This window comes from Melospiza georgiana, chromosome 6, assembly GCF_028018845.1.
Source record: "Melospiza georgiana isolate bMelGeo1 chromosome 6, bMelGeo1.pri, whole genome shotgun sequence".
Lineage (NCBI taxonomy): Eukaryota > Metazoa > Chordata > Aves > Passeriformes > Passerellidae > Melospiza > Melospiza georgiana.
The window spans coordinates 60,540,640-60,563,277 of NC_080435.1; the positions used below are offsets into that span (position 1 = coordinate 60,540,640).

The 22,638-nt window shown below is 41.2% G+C and overlaps 1 protein-coding gene across 2 annotated transcripts in view; it reads right to left on the minus strand.

Annotated features, from left to right (window-relative positions):
• Positions 1-900: 900 nt before the first annotated feature.
• Positions 901-22,638, minus strand: part of PELI2 (pellino E3 ubiquitin protein ligase family member 2) — a 66,489-nt gene continuing 44,751 nt past the window's right edge. The window contains exons 3-6 of one of the 2 annotated variants that reach the window (XM_058026529.1): positions 10,818-10,919; positions 5,818-6,015; positions 5,347-5,535; positions 901-1,574 (exon numbers count right to left, since the gene is read on the minus strand). In XM_058026529.1, the coding sequence (XP_057882512.1) occupies positions 996-1,574; positions 5,347-5,535; positions 5,818-6,015; positions 10,818-10,919 (1,068 nt within the window). In that variant the 3' untranslated portion in view covers positions 901-995. The remainder of the gene's footprint in view (positions 1,575-5,346; positions 5,536-5,817; positions 6,016-10,817; positions 10,920-22,638) is intronic. The other variant, XM_058026530.1, reaches the window with a different exon arrangement.

The window sequence follows — 22,638 nt, forward strand, 5'->3', positions numbered from 1 at the left end:
GCCCAAGGCCAGGCTGGGCAGGGCTGGGAGCACCCTGGGACAGTGGAAGGTGTCCCTGCCATGGCAGGGGGTGGAACTGATGAGCTTTAAGGTCCCTTCCAACCCAAACCATTTTGGGAAACTCTGTGGCCTCCACTCACCCAAAGGTCCTGGGGAAGGAGCACTGAGGGCAAGCAAAGCAGAAATAAAAAAGGCCAGACCACACATACACAGAACATCAGCTTAAACCCCAGAGATAAGTATGGAAAAGAGCAAAGTTTCACCAGATGCAGGTTAAATGAAAAAAAAAAAACAAACCAGAAAAAAATGAGCCATCTCCCATACCTAATAGCCAGTGGATATCTACTACACTGAAAGGAAATCAATGCAAAGAGGATTTCCTCAGTTTCAAGTAATCTTTGATGCCTTTTTGGCCAGCTGTGTTATACCATAATAGATATTTTAATAGCTTTTATCCTCTACATTTTAGGCAGCTAATTTTTCTCTTATATATCCAATTATCTCTAGTGAACATTCACCTATGGTTGTCCACACATTCTGTATTTGCTCCTTGAGAAAACTATTCAAGTTAAATTATATTGCAAATTAAAGACAGTTACATTCTGTATGTTCCTTCTAGATTTGAAAAATAGGTTTTAAAGGCTTGTCAAAGTTTAGAAGAAAAAACCTTTCCATTAAAAAATCTTAGCTTAAAAAAATCATTTAAGACACCTTTTTCTGATCCAGGGTACTAATAAAAAGATTACAAATATACTACAATTTGACCAAAGGACTCCATGAATATGCTGCTTTCGAGCATGCAACACCACTGATATCTGTCGAGTTCCAGGTATCAATGTATCCCAACCCCAGCACAGCCCCTCCATCCCCGCCCTACCGCCCCCCCTGTATCAACAACATTATAAAAAAAGGTAAAATCTAGAATTAGTGGCAAAAAATCTTCACAGTAAACCGTTCGAAAAAACTTTTTATTGTGGTCATTTCCGTGCGGTTCCTCAGTCGATGGGGCCCTGAAAGATGAGCTTGACGCAGTTGTCCCCGGTGAGCTGCGTGGCGCAGAAGGGGCAGGCGGCGTGGAAGGCGTGGGTGCCGTGAGGCAGCGGGATCTGGGCCCAGTATTTGGCAGTTTTCTCGGAGCACACGTGTCCACAGGGGGTGAAGGCGTGCGTGGGGGGCCCGGCGTCCACGTAGAAGCCGGCCTCGCAGCCCAGCCACAGGGGCACGTAGCGGCCCACGGTTCTGCACATGGGGCACTCGCGCTCGTTCACCTCCGCGTCGCTGCGGTGGCCCCAGTTGTGGTAGCCGTGCACGTGGCCGCAGCTGAGGTAGGCCCAAGGCTGCTTCTCCTCCACGTCCTTCTTCTTCACCACGTCCTTGCGGGTCATGCTGGGGAAGGCCAAGGTGTTGAAGCCCACGGGGCACTGGGGCCGCGCGGCGTTGATCTCCTGCCGCAGGGCCTCGATGTGTTTCTGCGTCGGCGAGTGCAGCAGCCCGTCCGCCGTCCGCCACAGCAGCGTGGCCCCGCACAGGTCGATCAGGGAGCCGTCCTGCAGCACGTTGGTCTCGTTTTCCACCTGGTGCCAGGACACAAAGTGCTGTTAGACACACCGTCATCGTGGTATTTTTGAAAAATCCCTTCGTCACCATGGTATTTTTTGAAAAAAATCCCTTCGCTGGGATTTATTCTCCTGGAAAGCTGTGAAGCCTCCAAGAGAAATGTAAACAATGATCTGATTGCTTCTCCTTGTGTTTTGCTGCTTTTGTGCTAGGTGATTGTTTGATAGTGAATTGTTTTAATTTAATGAACAATCACAGTCCAGCTGTGTCAAGGCTCTGAGGAGTCATAGGTTTTTATTATTTCATTCTTGTTAAGCCTTCTCATGTATCCTTTCTCTATAGTTTAGTATAGTTTTAGTATAGCATTCCTATAATATAATAATCAATCAGCCTTCTCATATATCCTTTCTGTATAGTTTCAGTATAGCATTCCTTTAATACAATATAATATCATCAAATAATCAATCAGCCTTCTGATGTATCCTTCTGTATAGTTTAGTATAGTTTTAGTATAGCATTCTTTTAATACAATATAATATCATCAAATACAATATAATATCATCAAATAATCAGCCTTCTGATGTGTCCTTTCCCTACTTCTTTAGTATAGTTTTAGTATAGCATTCTTTTAACATAATGAAATACCATAAAATAATAAATCAGCCTTCTGAGACATGAAATCAGATTCTCATCTCTTCCCTCGTCCTGGGACCTCACAAACACCACACAGACACCACATGTCCTTTCTCAGCATTTAACCTGCTTAATTTTGTCTTACTGTTGTCCTGAATCCACCTCACCTCCTAACCTATATGTAGGATTATAATGAGCACTGCTCTCTTATTCTGTGCTTGTACAGGGGATTTGCATTTGCAGCTGCAATATAAATTATTATACAGTCTTTGGGCCCCTGAGCACGCATTTTTTTCCTCCAATATTGATTCTCTGCTCCTTTGTCATATTTCAGTAAGTCCTGATAGACTGAAGAAAAGACATGCCATTCCCTGAGGGCTGCATTAGCAGATTCTCTCCTGGAATTCTCTGCCCACATTACACTGACAGAAACTGCTCGCACAGTAAAATTAAAAAGTCATTTTTGGACTAAAAACTGCTACCCAGGACAGGCCAGCTCAGCTGTCCTGCCTCTCAGAAACCATTTTTTCAGGGGTTGTGGCAAGGGTCAAGCATTCTGCAGAAGCATGAACTCCCAGAGTGTCCCTCAGCAGCAGCACAGGTACCTGCATGCCTCAGCATTGCAGCAGACACAACCACCAGCTGAATTTCTCAGGTGACAAATCTGAAGTCACACAGGCTCAGCTTATGAACAATTACCCACCCCACTCATTAGCCCTCTTATTTAATGAGGTATGCCAAGCAAACACAGCCCCATCGTGCACTGCCTAAAGGCTTCTCTCTGATTAAATGCAGGTACTTACAACATTTTCAGGGGATTATGCCAAATACACATTGTACTTGACTGAAATATTCTTTATTTTAATGTCACAAACATATAAGCAATCCATGCTTTTACTATCAGTTCATTAGCGATGAATATATATTAAAAAGGCTTTTTATAAAATTAAAGAGAAAAGCAGACCTACTGCCTGGCTTTATGCACAGAAAGTATGCAGAAAACACCACTAATGCAGAACAAACAGCCAAATACAAACAAAATGCATTAAGTAGGTCACATGAAATCATCACATCTGCCTAAGAATACTATGAATGACAACCAATTTAGCATTTACATTTTAATCCAGTTTAAATTCACAGATTAACTGTGGATCATCCTTGCACAATACACCTCAGTGTACAATCCAGAATACAGACAGAGGTCACCAGTGCCAAGTAATTTCAGCAGAAAAATGTAGTGGTTGAAGTAGAGATGAGAGAAGCCTTGATCTGATGCTCTTTTCAGATAATTCCTTCACTAACAGCAAAACAAAAAGCTCCCCTCATATGCAACATGTTCAATTCATTATACAGCCTGCATTTGGTTTTATGAACCCAATCAAGGAATACTGATCACATCAATACCAGTGTGCCATGCAATTTTATTTAAATGAGAATTCAACTCGTTTTGGATGCAGGGAGGGGGATTCATTTGTTTTGCTGTGCCTCTCTTTAGCAGCATTAAAAAGGTGTTTTGCTAACCACAAAGGCTGCAATTGCCACATCATCTGTCCAGGTCCCCAGGCAACATCTGCCTGCCACCATCAGTGTGACAAAGCAATTTATGTCCTGAAGGGTGTCTGCTGAAAGCAGAGCAGCCCAGCTCTACTCCCTCAACTCCTTCTGCAGTCAGGTTTCTGCAAAGCCAATGGCAGAGTTGCCAAGTCACTTAATTGAACTTCTCTCCTGGTTTTATGTGTCACAAGTCCCTGGCAGCTGAAATCCCTCACTTCTGGCAAAGGCAAAGCTCATCCTGCCTCACAGGAGAAAACAGGAATATACTTCCAGGGCTCCTCTTATCTTCCCAGCGGCAGGTAAATCAAACAGAAGCTGCCTTACCCAAACTGCTTTTGCACAAAAGTGGACTCTTCTGGCAGTACTGCAAAAGACAGCTCCCCATGCAGCAACTTCACACATCCCCGTGTCCCAGGAGAACATCCCAGAGATGGAGACTCCAGAGCAGAGCTTATTTTGCTTTTACACTCTGCGCTATTTCAGTTGGAAAAGTGGCATTAGCAGAAAGTTCTGAGTGTTCTCCCACACACTCAGGAACAGAAGAACAGTGCAAAATCTGCTGTAACACACAGATTTACACACTCACAGTGCCATTGCTCAGGGACAGCCACCCTGTACCTGCCTGCATTCACAGCCAGGAAAAGAAGCATCCTGTTACTGCTGAGTCAGAAGTGACACCGATAAAGAGTGACACACTCCATGCATTTTCAGAAGGCCAATAACAATTTTATTAGGAACCCACTCCTTTCTACACTCTAATTCTCTACAGGTGGACCTGATTGGTCCTTTAATCAAAACACCATCACCACTGGCTAATTATGAGGACACTCATTTGTAAACAAAACAGAAAACAGCTTGTTACAAAACACCACCTGTGGATTGTTTCCATTTGATTAATATCCTTTCTCTCCAGCTCCCTGAAACTTCCCAGACTGATTCATGGGAAAGCTGATCTAGCTTTCTGTCTCTCTGACCAGACTGTCACATCCACAGTACTCCTCCATTAATTTCAGTCACTTCCTGATGGAGTTCTGGATGTTGGAAATTTCAGACTTTCTGTACAAACAGACTCTGACTTCCTGGAGAACACTACATTTGACCTGAAGCTGTGGAACAGGCTTCCAAAATTGATTGATAGCACTGAGATTACGGGTGTGTAGTTGGTTAGAAGTGTGTAATATCACAGGGTGGAAAACTCAGAGTTTGGGGTTTTAGAATATAGTAATAAATGGGAAGCAAGATAGAAGTTTTAGGGCAGAAGCAGGTTGTTCTTCTTTACCTTCTTTCCCCTTCATGGGTTTGGGTGTTATTTTGTAGTTGGACAGAAAAATTCACAGTGGGGACTTTGAGTGATTAATTATTGGGTTAAAAGTGAAAATAATTTAGTGTCATTTCTTAATTTAGCCTTAAAAGACCTTGTAACAAGAGATAGTTAACCATTTTTGTGCCTTGTTAATGAAAAACTACAGAACTCGCTGCTGTAAGACTGTGACACTGATAAAAAATAATAAACACCTGAGTCCGAACGCGAACTATCATCCCATCCCAACCTCAACAAAGATAAAAATTAAAAAAAAACAAAACCAACGAGTTCCCACTCACCAGTTTGCCCCTGTGCTGAGCAGACCTGGTTTCCCGGAGCGTGTAGACGTCCCCACAGACAGAGATCTCCCTCCACACCCCGGGCTTGGACTCCTCGGTGAAGCCTCCCTTGGGGTGCATCACCAGCACCCCGTTGGTTGTCAATCCATCCATGTGGCCATCAGGGTTTTTCCACTTGGCTGCTTTTTCCTAGGTGTGACAGAAACACATCAAACCAACCTAAAGAAAATCCTCTAACAGCTCCTCAAGTGCAGCTTCATTGTTAAAGACAATTATGGCCACGAGTCTCTGCTGGTGATAACTCAGGCACATAAAAATGCAGTTTCTATTTAACACTGCAGCTGGTGCATTGGAGTAATAAAAGCCTAATGACAGTACAAGTTATCAACAAGTACAAGGAGATTTGGGGGCTGGAAAGTAACAGAATATAAACCAGAGCTTGCTTGTAACATCATTATTAGCAGTACTTACACCAAGAAATATATTTTTAGACGAGTCAAAGCCAGCTGCAAAGATCCTTGCTGTGTATGGTGGGTTCCTGTCACAAACAATCCTGCAGGCAAATCGGGAGATGGTGCTCTGGGTGATCTGGGTTTCATCACTGTTTTGATTTCCTGAAATAGTGTCTGTTACTACAAAGTCTATGGGGCTTTCTGTGGACCTCCCAACCTGCAAAAAAATTAAGATAATGGTATAAATAGAAATACCTACAGAAATATGAAGCATTGAGGACATAGTTTTGCCAGGTTAATACTGATGACATCAGCAAACTTCTATGTACTGAATTTCTGGATGGCAAGATCCAACCAGAGACTAACCTGTATTTCCACATTTGTCCTAGGCAGAAATATGTCACAGGCATGGAATGACAAATTTTCACTTACCAGAAGTGATGTTCATGCTTGCTTGAAACAGATCAACACAGCTGATCTGTTTGATAAGAGTACTGTCACCAAAAAATGTATTATCACCTTGCTATTTCCTCATCCAACCACAGCAAATTACCACTACATTCTGTCAGTTGAGAAAGCACTAGCTTGGATTGACAAGTTTTATTCACATTTTCTAGTTCCAAATACATTTGCCACAAAAATAAAGCACTTCTTTTAGACCAGAACTTGGTTATTTTGATATATCATAAGAAAGAGCTACCAACCTTCAGGTTTTCAGGATTTGTAGTCCCTGAAAGAAGAGTTGTCAGGCAAAACCCACCCTATGTTGAAATTTATTCCTAATCATGCACATGCATGACTGAGATAGTTAAAACATTTTCTTGAGTTGATCAGAAATTAAACACACCCAAGTAGTGTGTGGACAGTAAGACTCAGTAGTATACAGGAAGATTTTTCTGTCTTGTCAGCTAAAAATTTTAATTCCAAATCTGGAAACATCTGGGACAAAAAACTTCATGACTACATGGATGGAAGGATCTGACTGCCAGACAGTGAGGCTTCATCAATATTTCTACAGGCAAATTAGTGTTACACCAACTTTGAGCTTAACTGGGAGAGTGGAGCTGAGGAACAAGGAGTGGAACAGAATATTAATTTTACAGACACCTTGTGATCAAACAGAATTAGGAATACTCTTCATATGGAACTACCCTCAGTTACCAGGTATCTCCATTGATATTAAATAACCTCCTCACTAAACATGATCTCACTGTCCCCCCAGAAGTTCCGATCTTGATGGGGAGCCATGTATGGTTCTATCATTAACAAACATCTCTGCAAACTAAATCTGCTTTAAAGAAACACTGTTATAGAGTTAAGGAAATGAATACTGGCCACACCTAATCCTTGTCACAACTGGATTGATAAGAACAGTGCAGGGATCTCTGCTGTGCTTCTGCTTCAAGCTCTGTGTGCAGGCTGCAGTGTAACACGTGTCAGAATTCCTGTCCCCAGTGGCACCTCCAGTCACTGCCTCCACATCACAGGGCTCAGCACAGGCAGAAAATGGGATCAGCTCCCTGCACAGCAAATACTCAACAAGGCCTAATCAAAAGTCTACATTTCAATTTCCCACACAAAGTGTCTACTAGAATACCCAGGAGAGAGAGTTTAGAAACTATTTAAGATGGGATATTCCTGATTTATAGAACTTGACAACTTGAAGCTAAATCTTACAAAGCAATATTCTTCTTCCTTTTACAGTATTATTTCTACCAGGTTTCTATTTCCAATACAAAGCAATTCCTGCTAAGAATCAGAACTGAGCAGCAGCCAGAACCTCATGAATAACTTTGACTGTTCTCCATCTGTACATGGAGTCTCTTAAAGGATAATCAATAACAAATACGAAATTAATTTGTTCATAACAAGTTTTTGCCTCTTGCAGTCTCTGAAATAGATCATTCTCTCAAAGCTTTTAGATGCAATTAGAGAAAAATCTGCCTCATTTTTCCTTAAAGGATGACAAAGCACACAAGTGTGTGCTCCCAGCCTTACATCACAGTAATCATTCACCATGAAATTCCAATTTCTTTAGATATAACCATTAAGACCTTAAAAAAGCACATAGATGCATTGTTTATAATCTCTAGAATGATATTAAGTAGTATTTTATATAAACACTTTAGTACTTATCTCATTTGTGTCACAAGTATGTCTGTGCAAAATCAAATCTTTTAAATATTTGGTTTTCTTCCCTTTTCCAGTTGAGAAAACCTTCTAGAGCACCAGTCTCATGTATTGTGCTACTTTTCAGCATTTGAATTTATTTGAAAAAGTGGCCTTCAAAATCTGGCAATTTTCTCAAGCTCTGTATTAAATCATGGATTTGGGTTTGAGATCACCTGAAAAGCAAGTGCCTAAGGAATAAATGGAAAACTTGATGCTATCAACATCCACCCTGCAGAACTTTTACTCATCTGCAGCTGCAGCCAGACCACAGTCACTACAGACCAGTCTATTATTCAGAGCTGCTCTTTACACCCTTCATTACTCATTTTTCTCCCATTTTCCACCACAGCACAGAAGACTTCCTTCTTTTAGCAACTTCAGACTGTACTTTGGGACCTTTCTTGTTACCTGTGCCATCTGATTTCCCCAAGTAACTTCCAACAAGACCCATAAATGTGCCAGGTGCTGCAGAGGCAGCAGAGTTGTGTCCTCTGCAGGTGATTGTTAAGCTGTGTGAAAGGCAGGCTTTGCTGCTGTCAGTGAAACACTGCTCCTGACAAGAAAACTCTGCCAGCACAGAATTTAACAGCTGCAGGTTCAGGGCTTCAACAGAATTTCACTCTGGTGAGAGTGAGAATTGGATTCTGCATCTTCTGAAGGGTCATTTTTCAGAAAAAAAAAATCAATGCTTTGTATTGAATGTACCTGCTTCTTGTATAAACTTTTGGTTATTTAGGGTAGGAGCTGCACATTTTGGGTTTTGTAGTAGCATGAGCAGATATAATCAACCCATTTTCACCATGAAGGAACAGGTTCAACTTCACCTAATGCATCATCAACAGAATGATTAAACTCTGAAGAAAATCTTCATTTATAGCAGCACATGGGTGCTGGAGCATACAGAAGAACACATTTGTGCATTCTTTTTTGTAATTAAATGAAGAAATCTGACCTGGGACTCACTCAGACAAAGGTGCACAGCAGCATTCACACACAGATTTCATAATATAGTTACATTTAAAAAACCCAAAACCAAAACTACAAACAACACAGCAGAACAGCTCAAGAAGCACAGTGGGAATAAAGAACAAAAAGCCAAGATTTGCCCAGGATAATACATGTTAACTGCAGTCAAAGTGGGGCCTCAAGGTTCAGGATAATCCTGTGGTCCAGGAATTATCCTTCCCTTTTCAACTTCCACATCCTACACAAGCCAAGAACACACATTTACAAAGAGAACATCAAACTCCAAGCACTGTCTGTCCAAGTGATGCCTGACCAACAATGAAACTCTGCTCTGTTGATCAACAGAAATGAATTTTGTCATCATGTACCACAGGGCTGCACTGAACATCCTCAAGGAACTTTTGTCCAACAGATTCATGAGAACAGTTACAATCCAGTGGCTCATATAAATAATGGAAACTTCTGGCCCTGCTTCAGGGGGAATTATTGCCACAGCCCAGCACACAACTCCTGCAGGCCAATGCATGGAATGCAACCCTCAGGAAAGAGCCAGAGAGCAGAAACCTGACCCAGCACACAGCACTCGAGGTCACACTGAGATCAAGTCCCAGCAGGACCCCCCCACACACCCCAAGACTGAAATGGTGCCTTATTCCCCCCAAAAAAGCTCTACCCACCACTAGGACACTATGCAATAGATTTTTATGCCCTGAAAAAGCAGCTGTTCTGCAACTCTTTATTCATTTTTCATTGTACTCAAGAAGAGGAAAAATCCAGCTTTCAAAAATGGCTTTTCAAAATTTATATACAGGAAAAAATATGTGCTGTAGCTACTCAAGAGCTAAACAAGCATCACACAGTAACCCCAATGGATAGGTTACATTTTTTTTTCACTACTCAACACAGAAAAACCTATTTCAGTTCATCCTGGCTGTTCAATCCTTCATTCTGCAGCAAATGAGTAAGACTGGGTCTTAATCAATTTCTATTTGGACCTAATAGTTTCAGACACAGTAGAAAATTTAATATAGAGCAAAACACAGAAGTCAAGAGAAGCAACAACACCTCCAAAGAGTTATTTCCTCTCTGTCAACAGCACTCAGCTGCTGGCCCTTCTAAATATGAAATGCTGAATGAGGAGGGATAACAATTCCTGGTGAGATGCTCTAGATAACACAGACCTGGCAGTCCAGAATGAAAAGGGTTGGATGGCATGTTTGGGTTCCCCAAATTTGAAGTCCAAGTACACACTTATAATTTCTGCTCTCTTATTATACATAAAAATAACCATGGCACAAGAATAGCACTTAGGTTATCAGATTGGTAAATGATGCAGAAAAACACAAATACAGACAGGGGACACTGAGCACGTGCTGGACAATGATGGGAGCTTGGAGAAACTCAGCCCACACCACCTGAGGGATCTGCACACCCCTCAGAACTCAGCATAATGAGTGAAATGATAAATATCATTTATCACTGGTCTGTCCCCCCTACTCCCAGCTCTTTTACCTTCCTCCTTCCCCATCCCATGTCCTACTCCTTCCTCTTCCTTTTTATTCCATGATTATCTGGAGGGGGTGGGTGCAATTCTGTACTAATTCATGAATCCAAACAGAGCACACTTTTCTCTCCAGTACTGTTTGTCTTGGGAGAAAAGGCAGAGCACAATTAAAGGAGTAACTCAGTAAGATATTAACAGATGCTGCTGTGGGTTTGCAAAGAGCAGAATAATGCAAAATTTCCAAGTGCTCCCATATGAATGCAGCTGGGTGAGGCTGTGGAAATCCCACAGGTCACAGAGAATACCCAGAGGATAAGGAAAAACTGGGGTTTCTTATGATGTTTTTAAAAAATAATCCAAGTCTTTTAGAGCCTTACCTGAAACATGTCTGTATCTCTGTCATGAATATATTCCACAACAACTGTCTGGGTTCTGGATAATGTGTAAGAGATGCTGTGGTGGCCTTTTGAGCTGACTGCCTGTGGATAAAAAAAAAAAGATGTCTATTACACACAAAAATATTGTAATCAAATCATTTTTCTACATAAACACCTTTGCTGTGATCAGGAAAAGCAGTGTAGGGTAACATGTTATTACAAGGTTGGCTAAGCACATACAATAGGATTCCTTTTGTTTGTTTTTAATGGAAAACCCCAAGCTGCACTTGTTTGTTTCTAGTTCAGAAGCACCCAATACATTTTTATATGTATTTTTACATACATATCATTTTTTTACATACATATCATTTTTATATGGTATTCTGTATGTAAAAAATATTGTATTTTTTCTAAACACCTTTTTTCTCTGAAATTTTTGAAGGAAGTGAACAATAGAACTGATTTGCAGTTAAAAGCCAGGACTTCAGGTTAAGTAAATTTCTGGTTATATCAGAAAGAGCCCAGCAATTTTATATAACTGGTGACAAAATCCAGACTTTCAGTGTGGTTTTCCTCATTAAAGGGTACTTCTTACTACCTGTCAAAGTAGACTGGTGTCTACAGATATGGATTTGGCATCAAAGATTAAAAAGGATTTCAGTATTTAAAAGAAGACAGCAAGAGGACAGCTCCTGTTTTCTGCTTTATCTCACCCAGACTGAGGGAAACGAGCTGAGAAACTGAATTTATTGGCTACCAGGGAAATAGATGTAAATATAAAGGTCCATATAACCACACACAATTCTGGAAGGTAATGACTGTTACTGCTCAGAAAACACTTTGCAGACACTTAAGCAATGAATTAATAAGTTAATTAAGGCTTTCTCCAGTTTTCAGTTAAGGGGATAATTTCCTCCAAGAAGTTCTCTCACTTGCTCCTTTCCTTTGTTCTGCTTTTCACCTAAAGAATTCACAGAGAGGGATGGTTAAACTAAACAACTAAATATATTCTACTCATCTGCCTGCCATCCCTCACAAAAGCCTAAATTATGCCAAAGCTCCATCAATTATTGAACAAATCATTAAAAATCCTTCTGAATGCTGGAGGTATTAAAAACATCTATGTGCATACTAAAAGCCTGCTAAGGGTTAGCAAGAGTATTTGACACAGAATTATTGAAAACACGTAATGGAAGAATTGTTTCTTGCAAACCTCATGCATTTACAACCAGACAATGCTTTTACAATGTGCCTCTTGCTGGAAGCTCTAGCACCTGTTCTAGTGGAAAATGTCCTTGCCAATGGCACAGGGGTGGAACTGGGTCATCTTTAAGGACCTTCCCACCAAACCATTCTAGGATTAGGCAATAAAACCTTTCTCAGTACTTCTTTTAAAACTTGAAAACAAAGTCTAGGCATTGTAACAGCTGAGAAGTGATGTAAACACACTTGGTAATCAGTAATAACCAAATTCTGAACTTCCCAGATTATTTACAGTATTTTGTAACCACTACAGTGGCATACTATAGTAGTTTGTTGCAAGAACAAATGGCACTAACATGCAGTTTGGATTAAGTCACACTCTGTGACCTGCCAGGACACTGAACTGTGCTCTCAATTTTTCCTCTGTGCTTTTTTGACAACTAAGAAAGGGATCTCAAACCCTAGGGCAGGTCTCAGGTGCTCCTAGGATATAAAAGAAATAAAGGTGTCCTCGATATAAAAGAAAAAAGGATATAAAAGAAAAAAGGATATAAAAGAAAAAAAAGAATGAAGTGAAATAAAGAAATAAACAGGAGATCCTTACACCTCAAGTTTTACGCTTAATATCTCAATAATCAGTTCATACTCATTTTATCAGCTATCAGCATTTCAAAGATGAGAAAGCAACAGCTTTCTTACACAAGATTTCACTCATTTCCACAAATCTCTGTTGCAGCAGAGGACAGAGTGTAAATGTGACGGTCCTGCCTGCAGCTCCAGCAGCCAGCCCCAGGTAAAGCTCCAGGCAGGGACGTGTGTCCTGAGCTCATCCCTTGTCAGACAAGCTCCTGCACCACTGGGAAGCTTTGCTGAGAACCCAAGCTGAAAGTTGTAAGGTCTGATGGAAAAAGCACAGAGGGAAACACACAAAGACTTCCTGAATTACTGAGTCAGGTCGTGCCCCACGCCTACAGAGCTCAGGGCTCAGATATATTAATAATACTGACCAGGGTCAGTGTGTCCTCTGAAATTCCAGGGTAGGACATAATCTTCTTTTCTCTGAGTGCTCCTTTCCCCTCACAACTTTTCTTTCCCATCTACTCCCCCCCTCCTTTGTTTTCCATTATTTATACTCAGTTATTTTCAGTGAAGAAATGCTACATTTAATTTCCTGGAATTGTGTAATCATTTTTGGAAAAAGCAAAGAACGTTATGAGAAATGTTTCAACTTGTGTGCTTTCACAGTTTGTTCAGCACCAACAGTTACTCTCCAATTCAGACACTTTACAGATAATTTAAGTGCTGGTCTCAAAGCAATTGGTCACTTCCAAGTCAAAAAATAATAAAAAAAAGTGACAAGCAAAAGTATTTTAGGAGCTACACAAAACAGTGGAAGTTAAGACTCCTAATAAAACACTACTGCAAGTGGAATGCAGACACAGGCAAAATCATGATGAAAAGATTTTGACTGCTTGAGGAAATACAGAACCACACTACTACAAGTCCCAAAAGAGTCTGGAGATTGATTGCACAAATCTGGGTTTTTTGCAACCAAAATAGTGAGTTTGCCTTTTTAGCATTCAAATTTTCAGACTGCTTTCCCTGTCAGCAGGATTCCCTCCTCAAACCCCTCAATGCTGTCACATAACTGCCCTGGTGTAGCAGCTGAAGTTGTGACAAAAGCCCTGATTCCCACAAGAATTATAGAAGCCTCACAAGTTTTAACTGATAAATTCAGAGTTTTGGGCTGGACAACACCATGTCCACCTTCCAGGCAGGAAAAAAGACAAGGAACAACAAGAACTTGGCACTAAACTCTACCTCTGCCTTTTCACCATCACTCCAAGGCTAACAAGATCCACCAGAGCAACACTGGGTATTTTCAAAGCTTTTTCTTAGAATCCACTAAGCTTTTGAGTGAGTGGAACTGTAGAATCATTTTAGTTTTAAAACACCTTTAAGATCATCAAATCCAACCATAAATCTCAGGTTTCACCTGAGTAGTGAGGGAAATCTTCCTTCAGGCACTTCCAGCATTTTGGGCTCCTTTACTCGAGCAGTTTGTTCCTATTTTTCAGGTTCTTAAAAGTTTAATGAAAATTATAAATTGAACAGGAAAAAAAAAAAAAACCAACATCCTGAATTTGTTCCCAACAGATACAAATGCTGGAAAAATCTCACTAACATCCATAGCCTGAGCTTACCAAGCCAATCCAGGCTGGACACAGAAAATTCCACCCCTTGTCCAGCAGAAATGTTGGGGAAACACAGCCTGGGTGAATCCAGCTGCTACACAACACTTGATTTTCTACATTTAACTGCCTCAAGGTGCTGAGCTCAAGCAATTCCCTTTGGAAGAAACAGCAAAGTGAAGGCGAACTGACAAAAACCCTCTGGAGGAAAAGGGGGAACAAACAGCAGTAAGAGATTTTTCCAGACTGATTCCACTGCTAGTAACTATGTCCATAGTGGGGCTGAAGGATTTTTAGAAGTCCAAATGCCAAAGAAAAGCAGGAAGGGAATCCTGAGTGCCATATTCTACATGGCATGAAGATTTGGCCCGCGCTTTTCCAAGACAGGGCTCGTGTTTGCACAGCAATCCATCCATCCCCATGGGGCTTCCCAGATGGAGGCTCCAAGCCTCGCTGGATGCTGAACCTGCTCTTAAGGTGAGCAGGAAAATTCCTCCCTATTGCTCCAGGCAAACCCCACAGCTCCCCACTACACTTCAAGATTTGTGTTCTGGTGATTTTGCACCAAAACTGCCCAATTTTAACAGAGACTGAAAGGAGAAGGCCCATGACCTCACAACAACATGGCCCAAGCAAATGTTCCTTTTTTTTTTATTTTTAATTTTTCAGCTTTGCTAGTAGCTCAAGTTTCCAGTGATATCCTTCCTGCTGGCTGGAATTACACTTGGCTTTGGTTTTTCCCCTGCCTCCTTACACACACGTTTTCATTCTTGCTCCTTTCTCTCCGTTTTGAGAACAAAACCTCGTTGCAGCACTTTGCCCTCACAATCAAAGCAGCAGCTAAAGGCTATGACTTACAAATCTGTCAGGTCTCAGAGGAGCCAAGATCAAATAGAGATCAAACAGAGTCTGCTTTCCCAGCAGCAACACTGCAACTCTGGCAGCCCCTGGAATATCTCAGTCCATCTCAATTCTTTGCTCTCCACTCACTCCCCTGGAAAGGGGATGCTATCAGTTTCATCAGCATTTCAAGAAGGGAGAAAATCAAATTGCCTCACCCCATGTAAAGGCACCTCATAGATAAAGGGAATAAGAATATATAAAGGTTATATTTAAAACCAGTGTTTCTTAGTGTTCTGCTTTTTCGGCCAAGATACAGGAAAAAGGAGGGAATAAAACTAGAACTTAACAAATCTTCAACAGATTATCCCCAGGAGCAGAAATAGCTCTTTATTCAGAATTTCCACCTCCTTCTCCCACAGTGATTTCTGTCTGTGCTCGGGCAGATGCTCCCTGCCTGGGATCATGTCCTGGTGTGCCACAGCAAAGCCCTGCACACTGACAGTGCTGCTCATTGCCCTGAGTCACCTCCAGCCCAGAGTTCAGGAACAGGTCAGGAGCTCACTGCACGATTACATCAACTGAACACTGGTAAGTCAAACCTTCCGTGTCAGGAGCCTGTCAGTGAACTGCAGAAGCAGATCCCAAAATTCTCAGAGCCTTTACTTGCAAAGCTTGCAGGGAGCAAGTCTAATCCACTTCTAGAAATAGAGATTTTATTGCTTCCTCCTGGCTTGCAAACCATGTTTCCAAGGGATGAAAAAAAAAATAAAACATCTCAGCATTTGGAAATTTGAAATTAATTCCCTTGTGGCAGGTGAGCTCCCCAAAGAGGGCAAGAGGAGCTTAACATTATTATGGTCACCAACTCTTGTGCACTATAGCAGAAATAAAAGCTAAAATCCATTAAGAAAGAGGCAGATGTCTCACAGGAAGGGCTGCTTCATCAGAATAGGATTTTTGGTTTAGTTAATTAGGTTGGATTAGGACAATAAAATGATTTATGGGAACACTTTAGTTTTCTTTGTTGGTAGCTGAGCTGACCGACACCACAGTGACGTGTTTAAAATTAATGACAGCAGAGCCTTCATGAGTTAAATGCTTTCAGACTTGGCTGCCGGCCTTCCATTGCTTTTATAAAAAGAGAACACAAGAAACACTCAGGGATGTCAGACAAAAGATCTTGCAACTTAAAAGGAAGCTTTAGCCAGCAAGGAAGGAAGCCTTCAAAAGTGAAGAACACATCCCATTTCCAATGGATTTTTGGGCAGACTGGCTGCCAGAGCCAGCAGACTCTGAGCTATCATAAGAAAACATAACAAAAGCTCCTGAGCATGAGCCACTGATATTTTACCCACATCAGAAAAGCATGTCCACCGCTTGGGAAGTTTCCCAGCCAATTAAGACAAATGCCAATAGAACATTAGCTAAAGAAAGACTGTTTGCAATTTTACTCTGTCTCAAACCTAACAGTAATTGCCCAGAATTGCTGCTTCTGTAACACAGTATTTCAATAAATTTACACTGACCTCTGCCTACTGATACAGCTATTATATATATACTGTAATTTTCCTACAGCCTTCTGCAAAGAAAGACACATTATTATGGAAAACTTAAGGGTTTAATGTGCCTGTAGGAGAGACTGAAATATCTGAATCAACCAGAACCACTGGCTCAGCTCTTTTAACTCTGCATCTGCTTCCTGCACAGCTCCATACAATCCCATTCTTCCAAGATTTTCCCTTTCTTTATAAACACTGCAACTGCAACAACATCCATGCAGTCATTTTTGAAATATCAATGTTAACACCTTGTCTGTCTCTAATACTTCAGCTGTCAATTTTCTCTTGACAACTAAATGAGTGTTAGGAAATGACCAAAAACAACAACCAAGAGCCAGTAACTGCATGTAGGGAAGGAAATGTGCCACCCCAAAGAAATTAAATTTTGTCACTTTGAAACAATCTATGTGAGGCACTGTCTGCAATCCCTGTCACAATCAACAGGCTGAAGCATGAAAATATCAGGTCACCCACCCAACTTCCCTTTCCTGAATGCAGATCACCCCCAAAACTCAAAGCTCAGTGACTACACAGAAACAAAGTCAGCACAGTGTGGTTTATTTACACTTCACATTTTTATGGCTTCTGAAGCACTCCCAGGTTTGTTCTGTGCACCCTTTCCCTCTGAGGCTGGAGGGGACAGAAGGGACAGCACATTTGTCTGGAGCACACATCAAAGCCATCTGCTCCAAGTGCACATGTGGGGTTGTGTGTTGCCACTGGAGCACTTCACCATTAATCAACTCAACAGGCAGATGTTAAACCATTTTTTTTCTCCATTTGCTGAATCTGTGTTGTTTTAGACAAGCAGCCAATACCACACACAGCAGCCTCTCCAGAGAGGCAGCAATAAAACATGCCATCCCCTAATTCTCTGGTTGGGTCCTGCAGCAAGGAAGGAGGCAGAAAGGGAGAAGTTTCCTAGATAGGAAACTTTCTAGTTTTTCCTAGATAAGCTACTGTAAAGCTAAGTCAGGGCTGATAAAGACACTTGGTTATACAGAAGAATGTAGAGTAGGCTACTCCTAAAACAAAAGGGAGTATTCAAAACACCTTCAAAATGCACAGGGGGTGTTGGTGAAACTGCACAGACTGAAGTTAGGGGTCCAAACCATCATTTTTGCAGCCAATGACCAGACCAGAGTCCCTCCTCATTCCTAGGACTCCTGACCAGCTCTGCAAGCCCAGTTGTTCCCCCTAATAAGTAAAAGCAGCTCAAAGCAGACACCAGTTTACACCAACACACACCAGCTTTATGACACAGTAGCTGCTTTGTAAATCACCAACTTTTGGTGGTTGTGAACAATACTTTACAGAACCAACCTACGAATCATTTTCTTCTGCCTAATTGCACCTTTTCACTTTTCCAGCCCTTAAGATCTTTCTTCTCTGCTTCCATTTTCTTCTGCCATGTTCAGTAGCAATATATTACAAGTGATCTTTCATCCATCTTTGGAATTATCTGTGGTTTTCCTCTTTTAGTCAGTTTGCTGAATTTCCTCCCGCAAACAGACCAGAGCCAGAGACAGCCCGGAGGCATCACACAAAACTGCACCAGTGTCAGATACATCAATTACCCACAGCATAAATCATCCTTCCCAAAATCCAGAATGCTGCTCTGGACACATTTGTGCCTGCACATTGCTGTGACACTTTCTAGCACAGCTGCTCTAGAGCTGCCTGCTGGGAACCCTGTGTTGAGGACAATTTCAGCTGCTTTGGGGCCTCAGGAGACATTTTTGCTTATCACTGTCCTATGCAGTTTAATCTGTTTCATAGGAGACCTTCAGTGGTGTTGTATCAAACTGTCACACGCAGATTTTTAGAAGTCTTGCATTTTTTTGTATTTGCTCTCAACAATAACTTATCCACACTTTAAAAAAAAGTCCCACTATTTCTTATTTATTCCAGCAGGGATTCTCTTTTCATTGTCTTAACTGATCACTAGAGACTATATGGGGATCTTCCACTGTATTACAGGTTAGATCTCCATATTCCTCTCAGTACAGATTACACTCAAATTATTAAATAATCTTTTGGACACCAGTGAGACTTTCCCTCATGTGTGACTTTTTGGAAAGCAAAACTTCTGACCCCAAAACTCCCGGCATTAATTTCCTAAGAGTAGGATTTCTCTAGGAAGACTATAAGACTATAGATTTAAACATGAAGGCAATAAACATGATTTTGTCACTGCAGCTGGATCACATCCCCAAATCTCTTGACACACCCACAAAAATATCAGTAATTAGAGAAGGATGCAACAGTGTTTGTAAGTGAACATTCTGGTGCCAACAGGCTACAATTCATTTATACACATCAGAACAAAAGCAGCAGATGCCTGGCTACACTCATGTATTTGGGTATGCCAAGCACACAAAATAGCCACAAATTAGAATCCTTAACTAAAAGCCAGACAAAAAAAAAAAAAAAAAAAAAAAGAAAAAAAAGAAAAAATATAGTGATAAAGTCCCCTCAAGGGCTTCTATCAATCCACAGCCTGAAAGATTTGTATACTCAGCTCATCAGCAGTGAATGCTTCTGTGAATCAAAGCACCCCTGAGCACCAAGCTGTGCCTGCCTGCCAAGGAGAGCACACAATAACGCCAGGAGAGGCTGCAGATCATTCCACAGCTCCCAGAATCCATGAACTGCATCTGACACGAGTCACTTTTACATTAAGACAGCCAAAGACTCTCCAGACAGTTACCTTAACAGACCTGTTAAGCAGCTGCACAAAACCCTCTCAAGAGAGGGGGGAAAAAAAGCAAATTCTTCTTGCCAAAAAGCCATTCAGTGCTTCTAGAAAGCAGTTAAGATTTTATAGAGCCCATCAAGGACAGAAACTGCTTTCTAGAAATCACACAATGGAATATTGTCCTGACAGAACAAACCCCAAAGCAATCAGATTATTTTTTACTGGTCTGAGATTGTTGCAGGAACTGCAACAAGTCATTGCAAACTGGACGTTGTGGCAATTTCCTCTGTGGAGACTTTCAGCAATAAAAAAAATCCTGTAAAACAGTTCAACCGGTGTCAAGTTTGCCCAACTTGGTACTTGAACCAAGTTGGGCAAACTTGACACTAGCTCTGGGCAAAAGTATGTTAAGCCCACTTTTCAAACAGAGCTTCCTTATTGCAAGGGACTTCTGGGGGCAGAGTGCACAAAACAGGTAAATCTGTAGGATCTGGCTCCTACAGGGATAAAAGGGATGATTTGACCCCTCAGTTCACTACCAAGTTAACAGCTCACATCTTGCATGTGGGAAAAAAAAAATCCCTTTGGGTTTCTTTAGCCCTACAAGTGCACAGTGAACACAGTATTTATTTGTAACCTTTCCAGTTCTCATTTATACACATTACCAAGCATCTTCCTGGGCAAAGTTCAGAGCTTACTCACATTCCTCACACACAACTTAGTGTATTTAAAAACACACACACACTCTGAACTGTGTTTAACTGAGCTACTTCAGTGATTTAAGTCAACAAGATAATACATTAAACAGCAGTCAGAATTAAATCCTGATTTATGTGCTGCACTGGAGTTGAAAAATCAAGTTGCTAACAAGTGGGAAGCAAGGAGCTTTCCTCTCCACATGTGCAGGCGCCAGGCTCATTCCAAAACACAAGTGACTGTAAACCCCTCTGGTGCTGCCTCTGAATCTGCGCAAAAAAGGCTGGTCCTGAGTCCCAAATCTTTTTTAAATTATACAAAGGAGGAGAAAAGAAAGACCATCTCTGCAGCCAGGAGGTGTCAGGGCTCTGGGGGATGTGGGACCAGCACTGCCTCCCCACCCTGCAAACTGAGAAACACTGTGGGAAAGCAAATCCCATCCTCAGTCACTCACCAGAAATACCACAAAGTGCTTACAACCAAATTTAGGATTCATTTATCCCAGAATGTTTTGTGCCCGAGTGTTACTCCAGAATTTTAGCCAGGTTCACAAAACACAAGCAACACCAGCAGAGGGAGGTTCAGCTGAAAGCCACACATTTAACTTCAGCATCTTTGTGAGTTTACTGAACTTCAGTGTGGAATGAGGGATTGGGGAAAATATCAATACCAACAGCACATTAGTGAGAAAAGCAAGCACAAAAGAACTGGCTGAGAGCACTTGAGCCAAAATACAGGTCATGTCTGCCACTGAACAGCTTTGATAGCAGTGTGCAGCCAAAAGGAATTTATAGGAGAATCCAACACAGCCACTTCCTAATGTAGGTTGGATATTAAGAAGTTTTTTACAGAAAGGGGGATAAAGTTCTGGAATGGCTGCCCAGGGAGGTGGTGCAGTGCCCATCCCTGGGTGTGTTTAACAAAGCCTGGATGTGGCACTGGGGGCCAGGGCTGAGTTCAGGCGTTGGGGCTGGGTTGGACTCGATGATCTTGAAGGGCTCTTCCAACCCAGTGATTATTCTGTGAATTCTGCTGTAAATGTGCCACATCCTCAGCCCCCATGCCCAGAGCAGAGGGCTCTGCCCCGTGGTTTATAAAATCATGGGATTGTTTAGCTCCATTTCAAACCCCAGGGTGGGAAAGGGCCAGCACAGGGCAATTAAGAGGCAGGAAAATTCAAATCTGCAGACAGACGTTCACAGAGCAGCCACATCTGCTTCCCTCCCATCAGATAAAGACCACCACAGCCCATTACTATTCTGAGTTGGTAGCAAAACCCTTCCCTTTACAGCTTTGGAATGGAATAAATTTAGCTTACTCTAGATTGTACTGAAGGATATTCTGCAGCCCAATTCCCAGTGTTCAGAGAAAGTAATTAGAGGATTAGTGGCCTCTATTGCTCTCCCTTCCTGTTATTTTCATTGTGTTCTCAAATTTGAATCTTCTGTCGTTTTTCAGTAAGACTGATACAGACAGAGGAGAAGAAGGGAAATTTATTTCCCTAAAATTTAAATCTATCATGCCAGCTTAAAAATTCAAGCCACAAAGATTCATTTTAAAATTTATGATCCTGGAATTTGGGTTTAGCAGGCTCTACTAGATGCATCCACATCAGGAAATTACCACTTATCTTTTCTACAGTTTATTAAAATTTAAAGCAAGCTTTACAGGCAACTTGCTTTCTATTCCTATGTAATGTCAGATAAGAGAACAGCTCATCAGAAGCTCTGCACTTCACACAACATGATTTCACCACTGATATGACCTGCTTTGCCCCTCTCCAAAACAGCCTGGCTCAGACAGAAGTGAAACACAACTCCATCCCATAATAGCACTTTCTTCCCCAGATGTATCTTTAGTAATAAACCCCAAATTATCTGTACACACACACACAGACAGAAAGATTATAATATTTAAAATTATACTTTAAAAATATTTTTTTTTATTTTAAAAATAAAGAGGTAGGGCATAAATTAGTGTTGCAAGAGCAAAATTATGGGATATGTCACTTATTTCTATGAAAAATACAATTTTCCCAGTGGCAGGTGGGATTTGGGGCTTTATATTGAATGAAACAAACACTGAGTAACAGTCTTAAATAATGCCACAATGCACTTAGCAGGCCCACAGTGTTAATAAGGCACAGTTTTAATTAGGTTTATAGAATATTCAGTGCTTTCTAGGATAAAGCAGCCCACATTTATGTGGAGAACAGGTTTATGAAATTACATACAGCAAAAAGCACTTCAAGGACCTTTTTTTTCCCCCCTCAGCATGCCTGGGTAGAAGTTTTTGACATAAAAATTAATTGTGTTTTCCAGTATTAACTGATTTAAAGGTATGGTTTTAATTTGGTGTCTTAAATTACTTTATTTCTTAAATCAGTTGTTGAAGCTAGGTTTTAGCAAGGAGGAAGGAAAATCTTTGCTGTGTTGATTCTTCTCCTGGCAGAGCTCTGAATCCCAATTTCATGCCAGGTAAGGGTATTTACACACAGCACTATCAGCTGCCCATAATAAAGATAATAAATGTGTTCAATATTAATGCTTAATTTAAGAAAAAATCATGAATGTACACATATGTTTCTGAGAGCTTTAAGAGCAGTATTTGACATGTTTCAAAGCACTTCA